Below are 24,272 nucleotides of genomic sequence, written 5' to 3'. Positions count from 1 at the left end.
AAAGAAGAAAAGGCACACTGACCTGGGAACTTCCTATCTGCCCAGAACGTTGGAGGCTATACACCACACCCCCTCAACAGTATTTATAGGAACTCAAACACTGAGATCCTGCTCTGTTCCAGTAACAAGAAGCCGAAAGCACCAGCCTGAAGATGACGAGTGAGACCTCGTCGAAACGTCGCCTAGACACCCCAACTCTTACACGGGAAGACACCCGAAGACACCAAAACCTGCATTCCTGTACCCGTGAAAATCTACGAAAGCAAATATATATATATATATATATATATATATATATATATATATATATATATATGCAGGTTTTGGTGTCTTCGGGTGTCTTCCCGTGTAAGAGTTGGGGTGTCTAGGCGACGTTTCGACGAGGTCTCACTCGTCATCTTCAGGCTGGTGCTTTCGGCTTCTTGTTACTGGAACAGAGCAGGATCTCAGTGTTTGAGTTCCTATAAATACTGTTGAGGGGGTGTGGTGTGTAGCCTCCAACGTTCTGGGCAGAGAGGAAGTTCCCAGGTTAGTGTGCCTTTTCTTCTTTTGTTCCTTAATTACTTGAGGGATATCTTGAGTGATTTCTTGAGTGATATTCTGAGTACCACTTAGGTGGGTCATTAAGTGTGGATTAGTTGCTAAAGCTTTCGTGTCTTGACCTCTTGAGCTTGTGAAGAGTTTTTCTGAGAAGATGGCTGTACTGCACTTAGTTGTGCTCTGGCTTGGCTTCGTGTATAGGCAATCCCGACACAGATCTGGCGGGCACAGGGCACAAAACCACAGCTCGCCCCTATACACGAAGCCAAGCCAGAGCACAACTAAGTGCAGTACAGCCATCTTCTCAGAAAAACTCTTCACAAGCTCAAGAGGTCAAGACACGAAAGCTTTAGCAACTAATCCACACTTAATGACCCACCTAAGTGGTACTCAGAATATCACTCAAGAAATCACTCAAGATATCCCTCAAGTAATTAAAGAACAAAAGAAGAAAAGGCACACTAACCTGGGAACTTCCTCTCTGCCCAGAACGTTGGAGGCTACACACCACACCCCCTCAACAGTATTTATAGGAACTCAAACACTGAGATCCTGCTCTGTTCCAGTAACAAGAAGCCGAAAGCACCAGCCTGAAGATGACGAGTGAGACCTCGTCGAAACGTCGCCTAGACACCCCAACTCTTACACGGGAAGACACCCGAAGACACCAAAACCTGCATTCCTGTACCCGTGAAAATCTACGAAAGCAAATATATATATATATATATATAGCTAGACGTTTTGGGGAAAATTTCATTCATTGCTACTATGAGCTGAATAAAGAGCATGAAATTCACACTCGACTCTGAGTATATTTCCACTGCCTATTTGGCTACTTCAGCCTGTCTCCCCTCCAGATGTCTCAGGCACATTTAAATCCAGTAACATAGGCCAAACGGTGCACAGCAACCATACATGCATGTGTGTTCAACCACTCTTTGAGGGTGCCCAGAAACCAGTACAGCCCAGAAATCCAATTAAGCAGTTTATTCAAAAGGTGTATAGAAAACAGAGTAAGGGGCAGAGATCAAAATGAAAATAAAACACTACCAGAATGTTGGAGAAGCAACACATGGTTTTTAGAATGCCCTTGTGTTGTTAATTTATCCATTATTTGCCAGTTTGTGGCTGAGAATCAATAGTACTTTCTTTACTTTCCAATCTCTGTAAACAATAGCCTGTTGGTTTCCATCATCCTTTCCCACTGACTCAGGTCATTTTTTCTGGGATGTCTCAAAATTGGACATTCAAGTCATATTGTCCTGGTTTATACCAAATGAGGATGAGGCCTTGAGTTTTCACCTGGCCATTAGAAGAAAATGGGATTCCTTTTTGAGGGGAGTGGGGCTGTGCTACTAACACTTTTAATGCTGTTCTCAAGGGATCAGTGAATTGGAAATGTGCTCTTAATGAAAAGTTTCTCAGCCACTGATTCAATACATTTCAGACACACTTATTATCTGAACCAATGCACACAGGAGCACCTAATGTAGTTCCTTTCATGGGAAATAGAAATTTTGATGTGCCTTTCATGTTGCACAATTCCATCAAAGTCATATATTTTGAAGCCATTATACTCCTGAAAATTGAACTTATCATTACTATAGAGAGATGTTGAACCAGTTCATAAAATCTCAGGAAGATAAGCAGCAGTTTACATGCCGTGTCTACTATATATGTTGGGAAATGGTTTGCCCTGTGTTTTTCGGAGGCCTCTTGAACTGTTGTTACCAAACTTGGCATGAGGGTTCCCAAGGTAGGCACAGTGGTTTTCACCAATGCTAGGATACCAGCTGCCATTCTGAATCAAGATGACAGCCTGGAGTGACTTTGCCCGAATTTTGACATGGCATGATAGGTCCAAACTGCACCAATTGCAAACTTGGCATGAGATGGAGGCAGGGTTTTTTTTGTCGATATTGGGCTGCTGGGTGCCATTTTAAATTAAGATGGTGGACGAAAACATACTTTGGCAAGACTTTGCCCGAATTTTTGGCATGACAGGTCCACATTGCATTGATTTGGTTACCTCTGAAGATACTGTCGCATCTGAAGGGACACTGCCAAATTTTGTGTGACAGGCCCAACCTGTGCCAATTTTGATACCCCTTAAGATATTGTCACTCAACTCAACATGAGGTTTCCTGTGTGGGAGGTGGTGATCTTCTTCTACATTTGGATGCAGAGCACCCATTCTGAAACAAGGTGTTTGACTGAAATATGACTTTGCTCAATTTTTGGTGTGATGGGTCCTAACTGTGGTGTGGGTGCCCCTTATGTAGATATAATCCCCTTAATAACCCGTTTTTATCCTGCCTCTTGTGGTGCAGTCCATCTCATGACCAAGCCTAATAAACCCCTTTACAATGAGGTTTTGAAGCCTTCCGAGGGAACCGGCGGCAGCAAAGAACTTAAAGAAACAAGACACAGCTACTTCAGACAAGTCAAGCTGAGGGACCAGGTCCCTGACACTGTGGTAGAGGCAGGATTTCTCCATTAAGATTTTACATTCTTATAAAAGACCCTTTTGGGTTAATGTCCTTTCAGCCACAATAACAAAAAGCAATTTTTTTTATGGCAATTTAAAGTTATGTTGTTTTATGCATACCTCTAAAACCTGTGTGTATTTTCTGAAGTGTAATAAATGGATAACCTTTTTAAAAAATAAAACCACTAGCTATGGTACTCTTTCTCAGTTATCTATATTGAATTTATCTCATTGTAATACATTTTAATTTATTGCTTTGCTTCCTACTCATCTGTAATTTTTTTCAACTGGTTCTCCACTTCTTGCACAAATGCTGGGAAGCTCTGATCCAAGAGACACAGTCGAATGAAACTGCCTAGATCTTCAGCATTCCACTGGGAGTGTTGATATGCAAGAGGAAGCTCTATGTTTGATGTCAACACATACTGCAGAAGCAAGAAGATATGGTCAACTGCTTACAAATAAAACAACAATGCTTTCTACCAATTTTGCTCTGTCTAATTAAGTCTTTCTCTTGATGAAATCCAAAGGCATTGGAACAACTTATGTACTCTTTCAGAATTATCCTTTCCCTATTTACTCAGAATGGCCGTTTACCATCCTCCCAGTGAGCACTAGTTGTGGCACCTCCTCTTTCGCCTGAATGTGACACAACATCTTAGTTGGTCTTCCCCCTTGGCCCTTCTTGTGCTTAAGGGCTGCAATACATAGCCTGCTGCAGCTAATTCTTATATAGATTATAGACATATATATACAGTGTGCATAAAGGGTTTGCATCACTTGAACATTAAGGCACTTGCTGCAGTTACAGAGATGTTGGGCTGCCTTAATATGCAGGAACATTAAATCAGATAGGTCAGTGGTTGGAGCTTGAGACTCTTAATCTCAGGGTCATGGGTATATATCTTTATCTATATCTGTATCACTGTGTTCCAGTGTTTACTTCCAAATAAGCATGAACAGGATTGAAGATTTTGTCTTCTAAATATGCCATTAAAAATAATAAACTGCTTAAAATGCAGAAAACAAGAGCAGAGAAACTCTGCATTATGGTCTTATTATATTGTTTGCTTGTTTGTAATTGTATTTTTTATATTGTCTTCTTGGGTGTTTTTTTGAGGGGGTTTAGTTGGTCTACCCCTTTTGTCTCTAGGGGAATTAATAAGAACATGTAGCTCTCTTTTTTGCCTTTTACTAGGGTGTCTGGTTCCTCTGAGCTGGCAGTTTTGTCTCCCCCCCCCCCCACTGCTCCATTTACAGAGAGCACTAGGTTAACTTAACATAAGATAGGGCAGGGCAATGGCCATCCATAGCCAATCATAATAAAATCTGTGAGCATGTCTAATGTTGTCTTTCTCTTTTCAGTGCACCATGTTCTCAAAGCGAGGCAGACAGGTATCTTGCTCGCAGTCAGGAGGGGGTTCTGGAGATGGAGGGGTGATTCTTGCCCTTTTGGCTGCCGCCAGTGTTTTGATTTTCCCCTTACTTATTAGGGGATATGTTGTTATTATATGTGTCCTTAGATGAATGTCTGTGTTGTTATCATCAGTTTCATTATTCTGCTCTGTCAGAGACATTATATGTCCTGTGCTCAACTATTTACCTGTGCTAGCTCTGCTACAGATGCTCTTTCTTGTGCTGGAGGTTGATTTACAATCTAAAAAGTATTGAAGATAAATTCAATGAAATGTATATTGCCAAAGAACGAAAATAACAGAAAAATGGAATGAGCATTTTTTCCAGTTTGTGTGATCCAAAATATTTAGAATTTGTGTGCTCTAAAAATTACTAAAATCAGAAGAGCCTTCTAAAGCATCACTCCAGTAGCATGTTTGTATTTCACAGCAAACAGCTGGTGTCAATGTGACCTGAAAATGATCAGAATCCCATGACATTTGATACCTAAGGGCAATGAAAGTATAAAAAGGTAATCAAAAGAATAGGCAAACATGCATTCCTGGCTGAAGCCCATGGGACAACAGTTGGCTATTCCTGCAGGGCCAGCCCTTACATTAGGCACGCTGAGACAACCCCATGAGGTGGGGGCGGCGGCAATCTATTTTGCTAACCCTGTATTCCTATTTTATAGAAAAAATGTAAACAATACACGAAAGTGACAGCAGTACTTTTCCGTTCTGTCAGGGAACTGCCATCGGAGGGACAGGTGGTGGAAGGGCTCACGGAGGTTGAGAGAGACCCAGCAAGCTGAAGCAGGAACCAGCAGGGGGAGAGGTGGGTCTCTGAGGGAAAGCGAGCAAGAGGGAGGGCTCAGGGAAACGTCCAGCGAGAACAGTGGGGAGGTTTCTGGACCTCCCATAGGGAGACCCACTCCTCGCGGGAAACTGTCACGCCGTGAGTCCAGAAGACGTGTTTCCGTTAAGGAGCTTTTATGTTGGAAGCGATTCCGAAAGCAACCACTGTCGGAATCTGCAAGTGACTAGAGCAGCCATGTCTGAGGGGCTCCGTCACAGACAGAGGTTTGTGGACATAAATAAACTCTGAGAGACTACAATTTTACGCACAAGCAACTCATCATCCCATCACAGCATTCCGACAGTCCCTGTAAGCTGTTTGTGCAGGGGAAGGCATCATGAGCGACCCAGCCGGAGCCGGAGAAGCAGGAGTTGGAGCGGGTCCAAGCTTGGAAGAAAGGTACCGGGCGTTGGAGATCCAACTGGCGCTGCAGACGGCGAGGCTTGAGGAGAGAAGGGCTCAGGATGCAGACAAGAAGGGGAAAGCCACCCAGTTCACCAGAAAGGTACCAGGTAATTGGTGCAGAAGTTTGGGGGGGATCCCAAGGACTACCATGCCTTTAGGACAGAGATGCAATATGCCCTCAATGTGCAGTTTGATGAATTCCCTGACGAGGAATCGCGAGTGGCTTTTGTGATTGGGCATCTTGAAAGGGGGGCGAGGGACTGGGTTAGACCCCTGATGGCAACGAATAATGACGTCCTAAAGGACACAATAAAGTTCTTTCGTGCCATGGATCTGATGTTTTCCAGCGATATTGAGCAGGGAGTGGTGCGCAGACAGCTAATGGCTTGCAAACAGGGGAGCCGATCTGTCCGTGAGTACTGGACTGAGTTCACCATGCTGGTTCACACATTGGGGTGGGACTTATCGGCGGAACCCATTCAAATGCTATTTGAAGAAGGGCTTGCTTCGGCTGTGAAAGACGAACTTTCCCGGAGTCCCAGGGCGGATTCTATGGATCAGCTAACCAAATCTGCGCTGACCATAGGAGCGCGCCAGGAGGTGAGAGCCTTGGAGAGGCGGGAAGGGAAGGGGGAACGTTGGAAGGAGTTCCGCATTCCAGACATTCCAGAGCCAACTTTCCCGCCGGCAGAGCCGATGGAAATCGGAACAGCACGCGCGTGCGCAGTTTCTAAGCCCAGTGAGGGGGGAAAGAAGGAGGGAAAAGGCGCCCGGAAATGCTATCTCTGCCAACAGCCAGGTCACTTTGCCAGAGTCTGCCCCCAGAGGAAGGAATGGCAAGGGATGGTGGGAGCTGTTGAGGGAAGAGAGGAGGAGAAACCGGAGCAAGTAAAAGCCAACGCCTGGTTGCCACCGTCGGGGCACAGCAGCCAGGCCAAAGAGCAGTGAAAGTGCCCACGCCAGAACCTCCTAAACCTGCCCTAGTGATAGAAGTGTCGCTAGAGCTGCAAAACGGACACCCTCTAAAGATAAAGGCGCTGTTGGACTCAGGCAGCTCCTGCAATTTCATGAGCAAAGAGTTTGCAGCTGAACACCAGATACAAACAATCCCTTTAAGCAACCCCCTGCAGGTGACCACGATCGATGGCCGGGAGCTGTTGGGAGAAGTCAGCTGGCAGACCGTCCCAATGATAATGAAGGTGGCAAGGCACACCGAACTGATAGCGTTTAATGTGGCCACCTTGGGAGGGGCTCCTATTATTTTGGGGATGAGCTGGCTAGCAGTACATGATCCGCTGGTGGGCTGGCATCAGAGAGTGGTTTCCTTTGGTTCAGCACATTGCTTAGAACACTGCAAAGGGGAAAAGGGTTCAGCAGGGGCCCAAGCCACCCTAGCAGGGACGGAAGTAACGGAGAAAGTGAAGGTACCACAACAATACGCAGATCTCAGCGACGTGTTCAGCGAAAGGGAAGCTGACCAACTACCCCCGCATAGACCCTTTGACTGTCAAATCAATTTACTCCCTGGGGCACAGCTCCCTGTAGGCAAGTTGTACGCCATGTCAGACAGAGAGATGCAGGAGCTAAGAGAGTTCATTGAAAGAACCTGAAGAGAGGTTTCATCAGAGAGTCCAGAGCGGTGGGAGGTAGCCCAGTGTTTTTTGTGGATTAAAAAAAAACACGGACAAGCCGAGACTTGTGTGTGACTTCAGGGCTTTAAACGCAGTGTCAGAACCAATGGCCTTCCCTATGCCCAGGATTGACGACATTTTGACCAGGGTGCGGAAGGGAAAGATTTTTACAAAGCTGGACCTAAGGGGGGCGTACAACCTGATACGTATAAGGAAAGGGGATGAATGGAAAACCACCATGTTCACCCCTTTGGGGGCATTTGAATATTTAGTTATGCCCTTCGGACTACAAGCAGGCTCGGCGTGCTTCCAATCGTTTATGAACCACGTACTGGGGCCTTTGTTTTACAAGAATTGTGTGGCCTTCCTAGATGACGTGTTGGTGTATTCGGAGAATGAGGAGCAGCACGTGAGAGACGTCAGAGAAGTGTTGAGCAGGCTGCAAGCCAACCGGCTGTGGGTGAAACTGAAGTGTCAGTTTCATACCAAGGAGGTGGAATTCCTGGGGTACCGCCTGTCAGACAAGGGATTGGCCATGGATCCCGGCAAGGTCCAGGCGGTGCTGGAATGGAAAACACCAAAACAAAGAAGGATGTGCAGAGGTTCCTAGGGTTTGGGAACTTTTATCGTAAGTTCATCCGAAACTTTGCTCACCTGACGGCGCCCATTACGGACTGTCTCAGCAGTAAGAAGAAATTCGTTTGGACTGAGGCGGAGTGAGCATTTGAGGAACTAAAACGGGCCTTCGCCTCTGAAGAACAACTTCTGCATGTGGATTTACAAAAAAGGATGAGAGTCGAAACGGACGCATCAGACAGAGCTATGGGGCGGTGCTTCTGCAGCCAGGGAAGGAGGAGTCAGAGTGGAGACCGTGTGCATTTTTTTCGCGAAAGCTGAACAAATCTGAGAGAAACTATACGGTGTACGACCGAGAACTACTTGCCATTCACGAGGCTTTCCGGAGATGGAGGCACCTACTCATTGGCGCACAACATAAGGTGCAAGTGTGCACTGACCACAAGAACCTGGAGTATTGGAGAACGGCCCGAGTGCTCAACCAACGGCAAGTGAGATGGGCCCAGGAGTTCTCCAAATTTAACTTTGAGATTTGTTACGTGCCAGGCCCAGAGAACATTAGGGCGGACGCTCTCTCATGCAAACCTGAATATTTGGAGGGGGAGGGAGCACCTGAAGAGAGACATGTCATTCCAGAGGACCGCTGGGTGTGTGGGGTGGCATTGGTGGGGCAAAGAGAACTGGTAGAGGGAACGGAGAATGATGAATACGCCCAGGACAAACTCAGGGTTCTCAGGAGGGAGGGAGATAAACCCGGAGGTTTTGAGGAGAGAAACGGGGCGTTGTATTACAAGGGAGCGTTATACATACCTGAAGGAGAGTTGAGGGGGAAGGTACTCAAGCAGCTGCACGATAGCCCCACAGCGGGGCATTTTGGGCAACACAAAACCATGTGGCTGGTAACCAGGGAATTTTGGTGGCCCAAGGTCAGGGAAGATGTGCGGGAGTATGTGAGAGGTTGTGACCAATGCCAGCGAGTTAAAGGGGAGAGGCGGGCGCCGGCCGGGTTATTAGAACCGCTACCCACACCTGAAAGACCATGGGAAGCAGTGGCAATAGATTTCATGACTGACCTGCCAAAGTCCAGAGGGAAAACAGCCATCATGGTTGTGGTAGACCTGTTAACCAAAATGGCCCACTTTATAGCCTGCTCACATGCTGCCACGGCAGAAGAAACAGCTAAATTGTTTGTAGAAAATGTGTTTAGGTTGCATGGCGCCCCCTTGAGGGTGGTTTCAGACCGAGGGAAACAATTTACTTCCAGGTTCTGGAGGAAGCTCATGAGCTTACTGCATGTAGAGGTCAATTTTTCGACTGCCCAGCATCCTGAAACCAACGGGCAGGCGGAAAGAGCCAATGGCATCCTCCAGCAATATCTGAGGTGTTATGTCAATGACAGAGAGAATGATTGGGTGGAGAAGCTGGCGTTGGCGGAATTTGCCTACAACAATGCGGAAAACGTGTCCACAGGGATGAGCCCCTTTTTGGCTAATTACGGGTGCCATCCCAGGGCTTTCCCGGGGGGGGGGGGAGGGGAGAGATGGAGCGTCCCTGCTGCCGAACAGTTCGTAGAAGAAATGGAAGCGATCCATTGTCAGCTCCAACTCAACTTAGACAGGGCCAAGGAGGAGTATAAGAGGCAGGCAGACAAAAACAGAAGGGAAGGTGAAACCATTAGGGGGGGGACCAGGTGTGGCTGTCAACCCAAGGGTTGCCATTCAAACGGGGTTGTAAGAAGTTAAGACCCAAACGATTGGGCCCATTTGAAGTCACGCAACAGGTCAACCCAGTGGCTTTCAGACTCCGGTTACCGAACCACATGAAACTGCATCCAGTTTTCCACAGGTCGTTGCTGTCACCGTATAAAGGGGACAGAGAAGGGAGGTTCACACGGGGACCAGCAATGGAGGAAAGGGAACACAGCAACCATGTGGCGGAGATCCTTGATTCCAGGTGGAAGGGAGATAAAGTGGAGTATTTGGTAATGTGGGAAGGGGAACCGGAGTCGGAAAACACTTGGGTGATGGCAGAGGATGTCAATGACGAGGTCTTAATAGAAGATTCCGAGGAGGAGGTGGATTCAGCGACCCGGAACGGCAACCGATGGAAGGAAATGTTCGAGACGTCTGAAGATGAAGAGGATTCTTTTCGGGGTTTCACCTCCTCACCGCCCAGAGGAGAGGGAACGGGAGGGGGTGAAGGGAGCCCTGGAGGGGAGGTGGATGTCAGGGAACTGCCATCGGAGGGACAGGTGGTGGAAGGGCTCACGGAGGTTGAGAGAGACCCAGCAGCTGAAGCAGGAACCAGCAGGGGGAGAGGTGGGTCTCTGAGGGAAAGCGAGCAAGAGGGAGGGCTCAGGGAAACGTCCAGCGAGAACAGTGGGGAGGTTTCTGGACCTCCCATAGGGAGACCCACTCCTCGCCGGAAACTGTCACGCCGTGAGTCCAGAAGACGTGTTTCCGTTAAGGAGCTTTTATGTTGGAAGCGATTCCGAAAGCAACCACTGTCGGAATCTGCAAGTGACTAGAGCAGCCATGTCTGAGGGGCTCCGTCACAGACAGAGGTTTGTGGACATAAATAAACTCTGAGGGACTACAATTTTATGCACAAGCAGCTCATCATCCCATCACACGTTCCTTCTGTCAATCCACCCCCTACATCCACCCCATCACCTTACAATGTGCTCCATTAGTGAATTTTGCTCAGCATCTTTCATCTGACGCTCATTATCTAGCAGCAGGCTGTGAACTGGTTGCAATTCCTGTCTTGCTGCATCCATTACTTGAACGGGAACATAATCAGCAAGCTTCTGCACACAGTTATTGCAGTTCTCCTCTGCCTGTGTTTTGGAGTCTCCAATAAACTGAACACGAAACATACGGTGTTTGCTCTACAAAGAGAAAATGAAACTAACTTTTCAGCTCCTTAATTTAATTCATGCTGCCTGCCTGTTCTAGGTGTTTAAAGATGTAGTGCTAAAACCATCAACCTAGGTATATACCTCTACAGTTGTGATATATTACTATCATTTTCTAATGAAAACTAAGGAGTAGCTAGCAATAGCTTGCACATCTAATACTAGCTTTTTCTGACCAATAGCTCTTTTTTTTATGAAAAGCTTTTCTTTTAGATCTTACTGAATTGGTGCACAAGTGACAACACAACTCACAATGGCCACTTACTTTAAGACCCCTGGGAGTAGTGGTTTGTTGCCTGGCACAACTGTGGCTCAGCTAGGCGCCCTCTTCCCATCCTGTGCAGTTGTTGGGGGACAAAATCCTCCTGTGGCTGCACAAGTGGATGGGAACCTGCCTGTTTGAACAGGCCAATGACGGGCAGGCTAGTGGGTATGGCTGCATCATTCATAAAGGAGAGCTCCCAGTGCATTCAGTGGTGGGCAAGGCATTGGGTTGGATCCTGGGGGGGAGGGGGCAGTGTTGGGAATCCCATCCCTGCCACTAAAAATATTTAGTACCCCAATAAAGGGGTCCAGGAGGCAGTGCCTGTCCTGATACCCAGACGGGAGCTAACCAGCCATGGCACGCCTCCTGAGTGGAAGTTCTGGATGGAATGCTCTTATCTGATGTATGTCATAAGGTGACCCTTAATCCAAGGTTGACCCAGCAAAAACAATCAATCACCAGTTGGGCTACCAAAACCTAGTTACAATGAAGTTGTGGCCTATTCAAACCCAAGACCTTGTTCTGTATCCATTCATCTTTCACTCTTCCGGTGGTAGTTGGGTACTGGCAGCATGCACCCAGTGCCTGAGCCTACAATCCCCAACTCCCCCAAGAGCCTTTCACAAACCAAATTTAATGAGGCATTGTAATTGTGTATCTCATGTGAGCCTGTTATTTATTAACAGGTAATGCTGCTTTTTCTTGTCTACCTTACAGCTGCATAGGCATTGTCTGCTTAAATCCCAGCTGGGTCATCCTTTTTTCAATTTGGATCAAAGCTGGTTTGAGGAAAAACACATCAAAACACAGTATTTCATAAGAAACAACAGACTCTCGGGAGTGGAGAGACTTTTTGGCTCACATTCTAATGGGTGGGATAGTGATAAAACTTATCGCATTTATTTGAATAGAACTTAAATGTAACTTGCTTTTTCCAACCTCAGAGCTTCTTTTTCAGGTATTTATTATTTAAAAATCAGTGTTGTATTTAATGTGACTATATTAAGACCTTTATTGAAAACACTGTTGGCTGCTTCATCTGGTCATTTTTGCCATACAAATAATTACCAGTCACACAACTTTATGAAGCAAAGTATTTTGTGAGTGGTGACTGTTGCAACAGTATTCACAGCTGGCACAATTCTTTAGCAAGGTCTTCAGATATATAAAAAAGAGGACTTGAATATATAAATAAATCACCTGAATAAGTACATCAAAATATGGCATCTAAGTAAATGATTTCTTCTTGAGTGTACCAGATTGCACATAGGAACTCCAAATTGTATTTTTAATAAAATAAAATAAAACCACTTCTAATAGTTGTGATGAACTATTATAAACCTTTTCTAAAGCATGTAATCCTATTATTTCCATGTTTCTTTGGCATAAAGTTGTCAGGAAGGTAGATTTATAATCAGGCAGCAGAAAACCAAAGAGCACAGAAATTATGGAGGGTTTTTTCCCCATATAGCATCTGATAGCATTCTTCAGCAAGAAATGCAGTAGTTCCAGATTTGTGCAAGCTGTCAAATTTTCTGTGGTACTGTGGATGGTAAGGAAGGAGGGGGCTACCAGGCAACATACAGCACAAAACAGAAGGGTTTTCTTTAAATTGGATTTTGTGTGCACATAATCTTAAAATGCCAACAAAATAGATATGTAAGAAGCACACACATACCTGGAACTATTCAAGGTTTATTAAGTGAAAATAATTAAAGTATAGAATAACGAGGGGAAAGTAATCTAGATAACTGTGTCAGAGAACACCAAAGAGAGAGATATATAAAAACATGCTAAGAAAAGAATTTTGAAGCCTGAAACAGCATACCTTTGTTTTTGAACCAAACAAAATGCAATCTGCATTTCTAACTATCTTCAGCCATTGAGAAGCATCAATTAATGAAAAACCTTCCTGGGGGGAAGAAACATGGCTCAATTTATCTACAGAAAAGCTCTGAAGCAGGAATACGTCTTACAGTCTATTTCAAGGGCTATCTGATCCAAGTCCAGTCTAAAGATAAGGAACCATAAGAAGGAAGAGCAGGGGCCTTGAAGTTGCTCATAAACAATTAACAGTTTGACAGGTGTATTAGCATATATACAGTAATGATTAGGAATATTCTGCAGGGATGTTGGATTTTTTAAAAAGTGTATTAGAGGGGAGTTAGCACCCTCCTCAAAAGAAAGGAAAAAAACCAAATAGCAGAAACAAACTCCATTGTTCCATTTTGGAATTATTGTTCAATCACAGTGGTGTTGTTGTCTTTCTCAGTGGAGAAAACAGGAGCTTGCAAGGTGAGCCTGTGAGCCACTTTGCACACGTAGAAGACATCTAAATGTTAAATATTTTTATTTCATTGGCAAACTACTGAGATCAAAGCCATCAATGAAGGATTCATTTTTAAAGGGAAAGGGAAATATTTCAAACAAGGAGTTTCCTGCACAATGTGGGGAAAGTAGGCTGCAAGTTTTGTTTGACTTAAATAATTTCATATTCCTCCCCAGTTTATTCTCACCTTTATATTACATTTTGGATGGTAAGCTCTTTAGGGCAGGGACCTGTTATCTTATACTTGATAATGCACAGTGCACACTGATGGTACAATAATACTACTGAGAAGCACAGCAATCACTATCATTAGCATGGGTCTGGAGATCAAAGTGTATTCAGAGCAGTCAGAGCCCTTAAATGGTTACAGCATCCTGGGGTGGGTGGCTAGGGCATTGTTCTGTTTTATTTTGTATTCCAGCTAACATTTAGTCCATCCAGACCTGACCATGGCATTGGGGAGACTTTCTGTAAATTCTATTTTACAGCTGGATCTAAATTACAAACTCTATGGCTAAAATATCCAGCCAACTTTGTTTTTTCTCCTGCACCCCCTAAACTGCTGGGCACCCTTTCTGAGTGCTTGAAAGCTTTCTCACTGTTTTGTGATACTGGGTTTGTCCTAATAAATTATTGCCCAACTGTGAACTTTTAACTGGACCATATGACTTTCTTTGCATTTTGTGCAAATTTGAAAGCATCTAGCAAAGTTCTTACACTTGCAAACCATTTAAGCAGTGCTTAGTAAAACCAATATAACATTCCTACAATGGACAGTGTGAAACTGAAGGGACACAATTACTTATGAAAATGAATACTCACCATTACTTCCTTTCCTCTGGAAATGAAGAAATGGCCGGAAATAACTATGGTAAGAACAAGGAAGCCGGATTCCTTGTTTGATTCCAAAACCTTATTTATAACAACAATGAAAAAGACAATGTGTATGAGGAATTTATCTTCTGCTTCAAAGCAGCTATTTTTACAACATATACAAATTACTTAAATCTATTGGTGCCTATTGTAAAAAACCATAGTAGTTTTATTCATTTTGTGTGTAGAAGCAAGTAATGAATGAATGAATGAATAAATAAATAAATGGAAAGCTTCTCTTATTTAGGTCTGACAGCCTTTCGTAAATCATGAGAGGTACTTAGAGATGAAAGTCTGGTCCAAAATCATGCTGGAAGCCTGCACTTCAATGCTAGAGATTTCACTGAATGGTGTAAGGATCAAAACTCTGAAACTAAAAACAAGTTTAAATCTAATTTAAGAACATAAAGCTTGCTGTATCAGGACCAAGGTCCACTTTCTGCATCCCAATTTCTGTGGCCAATCATATGTCTCTGGGTTAGGTCACAAATAGCATTTGATGGTAAACCTATCAAGCCCTAAGCAGTAGCACATCTAGGACCTTCAACCAATGCTATTTTTCTAGAAAAAGAGTTGCCGGAACTCACCATGAACACCTCCCTCTTTCTCTTACAATGGCGCTCACCTGAGAGGTGCTGGAACTGAGTTCCTATGAGTTCCCCATGAAAAAAGCCCTGCCTACAATAAAAGTAGATTATAGACACTGGCAGTAGCCCAGTAGGGTACAACATCGATTTCAGTCACAACGATGATCTCGCTTCCCATCAAAGCATGGGACCAAAACCCAAATCAATGCATGGAAAGGCCTTCAGCCAGTGACACTCTCACTACTCACCTAAGAATCCATTGACAAGGTTGAAGTTTTATAGGTGCAGAATTTTCTTGAACTTTCTAGATTTCTCAAAAACACATACTGCAGCTATTGTTTACTTATGTTAAGTCTCTCAGACTCAAGATCAATGCTCAGGGGCAGACAGTTTATTGTTACAAAAGTCTGGTACCTGCCCAGTGCCCCTCTCTCGGCCGAGCAGTGGCAAAAGCCCATGGAGTTCCAATCACACAGTCTCTGTGTCCTTTTGGAGAATGAAATACATGGAGACTACCATGCATGGATGGCATGTTTTATTGCCATACAGGGTCCTGCATATAGGCTCAGCTAAATTAAGCTTACCTTCCAAGAGCCTGAGGAACTGCCTGATGTTCCAGGTATGAATGTGCCATAACGTCTCAGCATCCATTCTGCAGCGTTAAGGCAGGAAGCAGCATCCCGTGACTGTTCTGTTTCGGGAATTTGGCCTGGCAGTGGTTGCTCTACTTCAGAGCATGAAGCTGGATCACAACTGACCCACCCAATTTAGGGGAAACAATTCACAGGGTGAACAATATGGAAATAAAACAAAACGGGAGTGTGGGGGAAGTCGAGGGGAGGAGGGTGGAAATATGAAAAATGGTTAAAGACATGTTGTTAGAAAACTCAATAAGAAATATTTTTTAAAAAACAAACAAACAACTGACCCACCCATGGCTGTTACTGCTGCCTGTCGCCATCTTCTAGGCTACAGTCACTTGAGAGGAAACCACAAAATGGGGGAACCTAGCAAAATCAACACGATCATAAGATTTAGGCAATGGTCCGATGAAGCCTGTCCATCCTAATACTGGAGGGGCCACAGAAGTGGCTTTAGTCCACATTGCTTAAAAAATTTGAGACTAGTAGACCCAGTTTGAGTTGCACAACTCAAACTGATTAATTTTTTTTGCATATATTTCAACAATCCCAAAGTTTGAGACATACATTGTAATTTGCCTGTAAGGTTTCGATACCTATCCCCTTTGGATTAAAGAAATAAAATGATTACAGAACTGAGGAAAGCTGGGAGTTTGTGGAGCTAAAACTGAAGTTTGGAACACTGGAAAATATTGATGAGAACAGGATGGAATAATATCAGGAAAAAGCAGATTTATCCATATAGTGGTGAACTTTTAAAATTCAGTGGCTGGATACATTGGTTTGAGTATGTCTGTTTTAAGGGGACAGCAACTAAGATTCATTTGTCAATGTTCTCAAGGAAATATGTTCTGCCTTTCTATGACATAATGGGATGTTTGCTATGAAGACAGCTGTGGGGAAATACCTTAAGCCAGATGATCAGCCTTGAAATTCCTGTTTTAAAATGTTCAAATTTGGAGATACATGGATTGAAAATTAAAGAGGATTTTGAATAGGAGAATTTTGGAAATAGTGGACTGTGCTGTTAAGAAGTAAAAGGAAAACATCTAGTGAAAGAGAACTATTAGGTTCTACTGTACATTAGATGTCAAATCCACCTATTTTTAATCTAAGAATGAGCAAGCTAATAACTAACTGTAGGTCACCTGGCACATGACAAAATTTATGTATAATATTTTGACAGCATGAATAAAACAGAAAACTATACTTGATTGATTTGCATTAAATTATGCCTCAGTGCTCACTTGCCATACTCTCCTTTTGATGCTACTTTCTATAAGAAAATGAAATGAAAGTATCATTTTGAAATGCGTATTAAGTCAACAAGCTACTATTACAGAACTTTATTTTGGTGTTCTCTAACACAAACAATTTACGTAACCACAGCAATCTTTAAAATTCTCTTAAAACCTTCTCAAATGTTTTTCTTGTTAAGGGTCACGTCATTTTTGTTTAGCCAACTTGTTATAATTTTGAGAGACTTCAAGTACAAACAAGGAGGTAATAAAAGTTATTGTTGTCCATGTAAGCCCCCCCCCCCCCCCAGAAAGTCACTTCTGACTCTCCTCTTCCCACCCTATTTTGTTCAAAAGTCTGTCATGGCAGAAATTCTGTGCAAGGTACTACCAAACTCTGTGAATACCCTTTGCGATGTTCAAATTGTAGGATCAAGGCCCAAATTCAGTTTGAAGAAAAGAGCACAAGGGCAGCGTGCCCAAATACGTACAGCAGGTCTTCAGTGCAACTGTTTGTTTGAACAATTATTTCACAAGTGCAACTGCATTGCCTCATGGGGGGTGGGGGTGTTTCAATTTTTGACTATTATTTACAAACACACACCACAATTCTGTTGTCAGATCAAAGTTGTACGCTGCCTTCTTAGTCCAAAAATAGGCTTCTCACTGGGTTTAGAAAACAATAATGGCAAAACAGATTAACAACAGAAATCATAATTATAGAAGAGCTGCCTCGTAGAAAGGAAAAAAGCAGTCAGGAACTGAGGCACTTGGTTAGGCATTGGGGGGGGGGACTCTTTAGAAAATATGCCTCCTCCAAATTAAAAATCCCAGTGATTTGGATGCCTACCCCAGCCGTTTCCCATATTTTGTCTCACAGGCCTGAACTAACATCCATTTACAGAACCTGTGCAATTTCCTCAGCTGAGGAGGCCTAAGAGATGAGGGCCTGCATCCAGTCAAAAAGCCTGCTGAAAAAATGAACAGTGGCTTGACAAGACAGGCTCTTGAAGGAGCAAATAGAAGTCACCTCAAAAGACAACCCCTCTATTCTGTCTGAGGGTTAGATACTGTTGAGAACTCAGAAGGGATGGTGTTAAGATATTGATTTTTAAGATTTTCCACAACAACAGTTTGAAAAGCAGTCTGGAATCCTTTCTATTTCCTTGCTTCTTATAGTGCTTAGCTTCCCCAACACATCCCAACTGTTTCATTCTTGTCCTTAACACAGATTATTTACGTTCTATTTCTATGCCTTTCGCCTTTCAAATATTTCTTCAGTCATGTAAATTTTTGGTTTGTCTGTAGTAAATGTAGGGGTGTAGCATCATGGGGAGTGTTATGGTGTTTCCAGATAGGGCCTTAATATTGCATAAAACGTCGATGAGGCATCACAAATACAAAATCTGGAAGTATGGAATCGTTAACCATTTTTTAAAGAAGGGTAATTTGACCTTTGTTATAAAGAACTAATTTCTTGTAAAAGCAGCACTCCTGCTAGTGGCATGAATTGGAAAGGATTGGAAACAGCAGGTAGAAAAACTGGGATGGACTGTCCTGAGTGGTAAGGAGGGAGGAAATATGTGGTGTTTAGGATATGGGGATATGGGTTTATGATTTTGTGTCACCTAGTCGTGTAGCTGGGGGGGCGCATCGGGTGGCATTTACGTTGGGGGCAACATGCCGGAGCCCAAAGTGACGCCCAAGTCCAGGACGCCCCAGAGCACGGTGCGCCACTCCCCAAAGCAGTGCAGCCTGGGGCTGTGCTTGCAGGGCACTCAGCTGCTGAGGGTGGCTAAGAAGGACGCAACTGGGACGTGCTGGCCCTGTAGCACATCTGAGCCATGGTGTCTCCCCTGGGAGTGATGCACTAGCTTGGACACCTGCAAGTACTGTATGGCCAGAAAAAGCAGCATGGGGCTGGCCCTGCTGCTCAAGCTGCTGTGCTATGCTCAGGCACTTTGATTTCAGTAGTGCGCCCTGCCCCACAGGTGGCTTGCCTTGCTCCCTAGCAGCTAGCTATGCCGCTGGTGTCCCCAGAAATTACTGGGTTTTGCTTCTTTTGTTATCTTTCCTTCCCCCTCTTCCCACAACTTCACTGCTTTTGAAGCTTCCCTATCTGTGCCCAATCCTATGCATGTTTACTCAGAAGTGTATCCCATTGCAATTAATAATAATATTCGGTGAGGTTCTGTATAGAGGATTTGCCACCTCAGCTGGGGGTAAGGGCTCGCCTACTAATTTTCTGCTATGTACTCATTTGTGTTAGCCTTTAGCATTCCTCCCAAGGAGTTCAGGGTTTTCCCCCTCTTCAACTTACCCTCACAACAATCAGGTGTATAAGTTGAGAGCCAGCTAGCAAGGGGATTCTGCAAGCTGGTGGGAGCCCAAAGTCTGAAGATATCATGGGAGCACCCGGACAAATTCAAATATATCACCATAATTAAGAGTAGGTGTATTACACAAAATATGCACCTTTTTGGCCTCCACTAGTGCATGGTTTCAGGACCAGGATTGCATGGTTTATGCATTGAATAGACAAAATTGCAGATGTTTCAGTAGCAGGAGTAATGTAATGGATGGTCACAAGAATAACCATGCAGTGAGACTGACATGCATGCAGAAGACATTGTATGTTTGGATGACACAATGAACAGCGTAAGCAACCTGTCAACATATATGCACTTTCGTAACCTGAGAAAATCTTTAATAAAAACTTATTTTTTTAAATAGCAATCCTTTTGAAGAATAAAAAAGCTCTTTGACGAGTGTAGAGAAATGGCTGCTTATGCATAAGCGCATGGGCGAGAGTTTATTGCAGGGTTCAAGCAAGAAGCGTTGCTTGGAGTATGAACAGCGCGGGAACAGCTCATGCGATCTCAAATGATTGGTCCACATAGCATAGCCTGATGGTGGCATGATACCCATGCATGGTATTGTCTTTATCTGCCGGCTGATACAATGTTCTATTTCAGTGTTTTTCAACCACTGTTCCGCGGCACACTAGTGTGCCACGAGATGTTGCCTGGTGTGCCGTGGGAAAAATAGAAAAAAATCAATAGATTATTTTTTTTTAATGTCAATTTTTTGCCCACTAGGCGGGCGCTGGACTGTGTCCTGGGTATGGGGGCAGTTTGACCCCACCCTCGGCCAGCGGGGGTGCTGATTGGCACTCCTCAGGGGAACACCCTCCCCTTTTCTGATGCCTGGGCTGTGATTGGTCCAGACTCCAGCCTGGACCTATCACAGTAGGACATCATCTTCCGACTTCCTTCCCGCCCGAGCACAGAGACCAGGACTCAGCGGGAGTCAGCACTGCAGAGAGGCCGGATCCAGACCAGGCCGCAGGTGCAGCGTGAGGTGAGGAGGTCATCTGGATCGATCCCCGCTGAGCAGAGAACGGTCCGCAACGTTTTTGTTTGCCATTAAAGAAAAAAGTATTAAACCATGCTTGAATGTCGGAACTGGCTACTAAAATTTTTGAATCCCACCACTGATGTTAAGGAGTATAAATAGCTCCGGTGTCAAGCACATTAAGTACTGAGTGACAGTGAGATACTGCAGTGATGGACAAGTTTTTGAAAAGAAAAGAACTGGACTCTGAACAAAATTTGGAGCCAGATGAGAGCCCAAGTATGAGTGGGGATGAAAAGAAAGCAAAGATGGTTAGCTCAAGCAAATTCTCTGGCACAAGGCAATATAGCGAAAGCTATATTTCATTTGGATTTACTTTCACCGGAGATGCAAACAAACCAACTCCACTGTGCGTGGTGTGTGGTGAAAAGCTAGCTAACAGTGCTATGGTCCCAAGCAAACTTAAACGCCATCTCCAAACAAAACACCCTTCGCTTCAAAACAAGAATGCGGACTATTTTGTTCGCCTGCATGAAAACACGGAGAAACAGGCAACTTTCATGAGACAAACCACAAAGGTAAATGAAAGAGCTCTTAAAGCTAGCTATCACGTTGTTGAACTTATAGCCAAGTCAAAAAAGTCGCACACTGTGGCAGAGACATTAATACTTCCCGCCTGCAAAGCTATTGTAGAGGAGATGCTCGGACCTGAAGCAGCTAAGGAAATAGCCAAAGTCCCTCACTCAGACAACACAATTTCCAGACGTATTAATGACATGTCTGCAGACATTGAAAGTGTGGTTTTGGAAAAGATCCATATCAGTGAGAAATTTGCATTACAACTTGACGAGTCTACTGATATCAGTGGACATGCTCAACTCTTGGCCAATGTGCGTTTTGTTGATGGTGATGCTGTTGTGTATTGAGTCAAAGGATTTTATATCTGTATTATTATTGTCTGTATTTGCATTAGGGTAAAGTAACTGCCTTTTGGTTCCAGAGGGTACAGCTACTATTGGTTCATTTAAGCTGCTGTATATTTGGATCCTCTGTCTTATTGGTTCCCTCCAAAAGGCAGGACTGTGATTGCCTGATATTGTTCCCTCCAAAATGTATCCTTTCTTGCTAGTTCCCTGTCCCTATAAATGTAGCTTTCCTCTCCCCAGTCTTTAGTCTTGTTGCTTTAATAAAGAAGTGTTACTAGAGAACTGTCTCCAGCATGTTATATCAAGAGAGCTGAAATCACAAACCCCACGTCACAACAGATGCAATTAGAGAAAACTTCTTTTTTTGCAAGGCATTGCCAGAAAAAACAACAGGAGAAGAATTTTTTCGGGTCACATCAGAATACCTTGAACAAGGAGGACTTAAGTGGGAAAACTGCACAAGTGTCTGCACCGATGGAGCTGCAGCCATGGTCGGGCACACCAAAGGCTTTGTAAGCAGAGTGAAGGAAAGAAATCCAGATGTGATTTTTACGCATTGTTTTTTACACCGTGAAGCCCTCGTAGCCAAGACTTTACCAGCAGACCTAGTTCATGTGTTGGAAGATGATGTGCGCATGGTAAACTTTGTAAAGTCACGACCCGTGAAAAGTAGCATATTTGCAGCTTTGTGTGAGGAGATGGGAGTGAAGCATAAAACCTTGCTTTTTCATACGGAGGTCTGGTGGTTGTCGCGTGGCAAGGTCTTGGTTCGTGTGTATGAGCTGTGGGAGGAACTTATAAAGTGTTTCTGACAAATGAGAGGACAGATTACGCAAAACTGCTTGCAAGTGATGAGTGGTGTGCAAGGCTGGCATACCTGGCAGATATATTTCATCATCTGAATGAACTGAACACACGAATGCAAGGCCGAAATGAAAACCTGCTTACAAGTACAGATAAAATAAATGGATTCCGTTCAAAGGTGCAACTCTGGCATCAACACGTGGAAAGTGGCAATCTTGAAATGTTCACACTCACCAAGCAATGGCAAGGTGTTCACACTGCTGCACTGTGTGAGATAATAGTTAAACATTTAAAAACTCTTGAGGAGAAGTTGTCATTTTATTTCTCTTCAGTCCCACTGAATGCCTTGACTGGGTTAGGGACCCTTATAGCTCAGCATCAGTCGGTGGAAAGGACATGACTTTACAGGAGCAGGAGGAACTAACTGAACTGAGACAAAATCGTGGTTCCAAGCTAAGATTTGCTGATCTATCTTTGGACAGTTTTTGGCTGGATACTGCCAAGGAGTTCCCCCTTCTGGCAAACAAAGCTATTTTGACATTGCTCCCATTTTCCACTACATATCTCTGTGAGTTGAGCTTTTCAAGCATGATTGCTATAAAAACTAAATACAGAGAGAGACTGAGAGCTGTTGACGAAGAGCTACGTGTGTGTCTTTCTTCAATTCCAGCCAGAATATCAGCTTTGTGTTCAGCCAAAAAGGCCCAGGTTGCGCACTGAATAAAGTATTTTATAATTTTTCATATTTCTGTTTACTTACTATTTCATAATAAAGTAATTATAAAATACTTTGTGTTTATTTGATTCCTATTCAAGAGAATTACTTTATATATAGTAAATATAGACACAGAGTTAATTTTTTTAACATTTTCTAATGGTGATGTGCCTCGAGATTTTTTTCATGAAAGAAGTGTGCCTTTGCCCAAAAAAGGTTGAAAAACACTGTTCTATTTTTTTCCTTGGAGGATATGTGGTTTTTTTTACGGTACAAAAAATAAATGTTGGGCTGCAGCAGCTCCGGAGGCTGTTAGATTCCCTCAATCCATCTTGGCGTGAGACTGATTATTACTGATGACGAGCAGGTTCTCGTCAGACGAGTACGATTAAAGCAAGGAAAGGGGGGGCACACTTATGCTGTTCATATAATCAGTTATCAGTAATCAATATATTCACATATGCTCACACATAATCAGGGTTTACAGTATTTTTATAATCCATTTTGAATCAAGAAAGCTTTTCGCCTTAGCTAACTGCAAACTACTTGGAACCGCAAGTCCAGAACCAACCTTTCACCTAGTAACATCCTGTACCCTATAGGAAAGGGGAAGCTATGAATCACAAGGCGCTGGTACAAATATCCCCCTCAACTACAGGCTAAAATGGTCCACAAAACATGAAGGGCCTAACCACAAAAATCCCTACAGAGCAGATGCGTAAGGGGGAGGTAGCACCAGGTGATTCCCTCCCTAAGCCTTATTTCCCTGTTCTGTCAGAAGTAGGGAAAAGGTCAGACTGTACATCATTGTGCATCATTGTACACACAATGGAAAGCAGAAGTTAGGAGTAAGACTCTGCGTAAGATCAGGAGCATGGCAAGAAGCATGCTAATTGGCTATTTTTCGCTGGTGTTCGTGACTGTCTCATGATCTGTGATTTGCTCAGGTATATAACCTCAGGACCTGTATCTCTCTGGGTCCCAGTCCTTTTGGAAAAGATTCCAACTGGGTCCTTATTGCTCAGCAATAAAACCTCACCTTCTTTTTCTCCAAAAGCTGTGTCTGTCTGATCCTTGTTTCACTCTAAGTGGGTACCACTCTACTTTCACGTGCTTCATTATAACTACCCAAGATGTTAGACATGGTGGAAATTATCATGAGAAAGTGATTGGTTGTTTCACCTGACATGCTGCATCCAAGGAATGACAGACTAGTATTGTCAAGGACTGGACAGAGGAATGGTGGAGACCACCTCCCCAGCTTGAACCTTCCAGAGAAGAGGAAGACAGGTTTTATTCTGTCTAACCAGTTTTTCTTTGTGCCTCCTGATCTTGCTATGCTTGTTGTATTTGGAGCCAGGAAGGTATTTGCTTGTAGACAAATTGGCCAGTCTAGAGGTTTTGCCTTCCCTATAGCAAAATATCGCAACTTTTGGCCGTTAAGACACTGGGTGGAATCCTAGTCTTCAAGCTTTGGGTGAAGAGGGTTTATCTGCTTAAAATAATTTTAAGTCACAGGTTTCTGTGGCAAAAAAGCAATTAACAAATTCAATAAATAAAGTAATAGCCCTATTCAATTATGTATTCTGGGAAATTGACAGGGAAAGGCATTGTAGCAACGTGCTCAGTGAAGCCATTTTGAGAGTTACAATGTTAAGCAAGGAAGCCATTTTGTTGATCTATGCCATGCCCCCATATCCAGTAAATACACTCAGACACCCACTACCCAG

At 43.8% G+C, this 24,272-nt stretch overlaps 1 protein-coding gene and 1 long non-coding RNA gene across 33 annotated transcripts in view; one reads left to right on the top strand and one right to left on the bottom strand.

The window, feature by feature from the left end:
- Positions 1-1,512: 1,512 nt before the first annotated feature.
- The window catches only part of REC114 (REC114 meiotic recombination protein), a gene marked incomplete at its 5' end in the record, with an annotated part of 30,731 nt that continues 7,971 nt past the window's right edge, over positions 1,513-24,272 (bottom strand). For 5 of the 32 annotated variants that reach the window (XM_083460366.1, XM_083460363.1, XM_083460371.1 and 2 more), the window contains 7 exons: positions 1,513-3,453; positions 4,632-4,685; positions 10,571-10,783; positions 12,904-12,987; positions 14,227-14,316; positions 15,449-15,617; positions 15,797-15,871. In XM_083460366.1, the coding sequence (XP_083316492.1) occupies positions 3,292-3,453; positions 4,632-4,685; positions 10,571-10,783; positions 12,904-12,987; positions 14,227-14,316; positions 15,449-15,617; positions 15,797-15,825 (801 nt within the window). In that variant the 3' untranslated portion in view covers positions 1,513-3,291. The other 27 variants (XM_083460360.1, XM_083460362.1, XM_083460390.1 and 24 more) reach the window with 27 other exon arrangements.
- On the top strand, positions 19,957-20,392 carry LOC310686506. Its single transcript, XR_014515966.1, has 2 exons — positions 19,957-20,051; positions 20,295-20,392. It is a non-coding gene; the product is annotated as an uncharacterized lncRNA (long non-coding RNA).

The sequence above is a fragment of the Podarcis liolepis genome (assembly GCF_965112155.1).
Source record: "Podarcis liolepis genome assembly, chromosome: 9".
In the NCBI taxonomy this organism is placed as follows: Eukaryota; Metazoa; Chordata; class Lepidosauria; order Squamata; family Lacertidae; genus Podarcis; species Podarcis liolepis.
The sequence above is the reverse complement of the archived record's forward strand: the minus strand, read 5'-3'. Positions and strand labels throughout refer to the sequence as shown.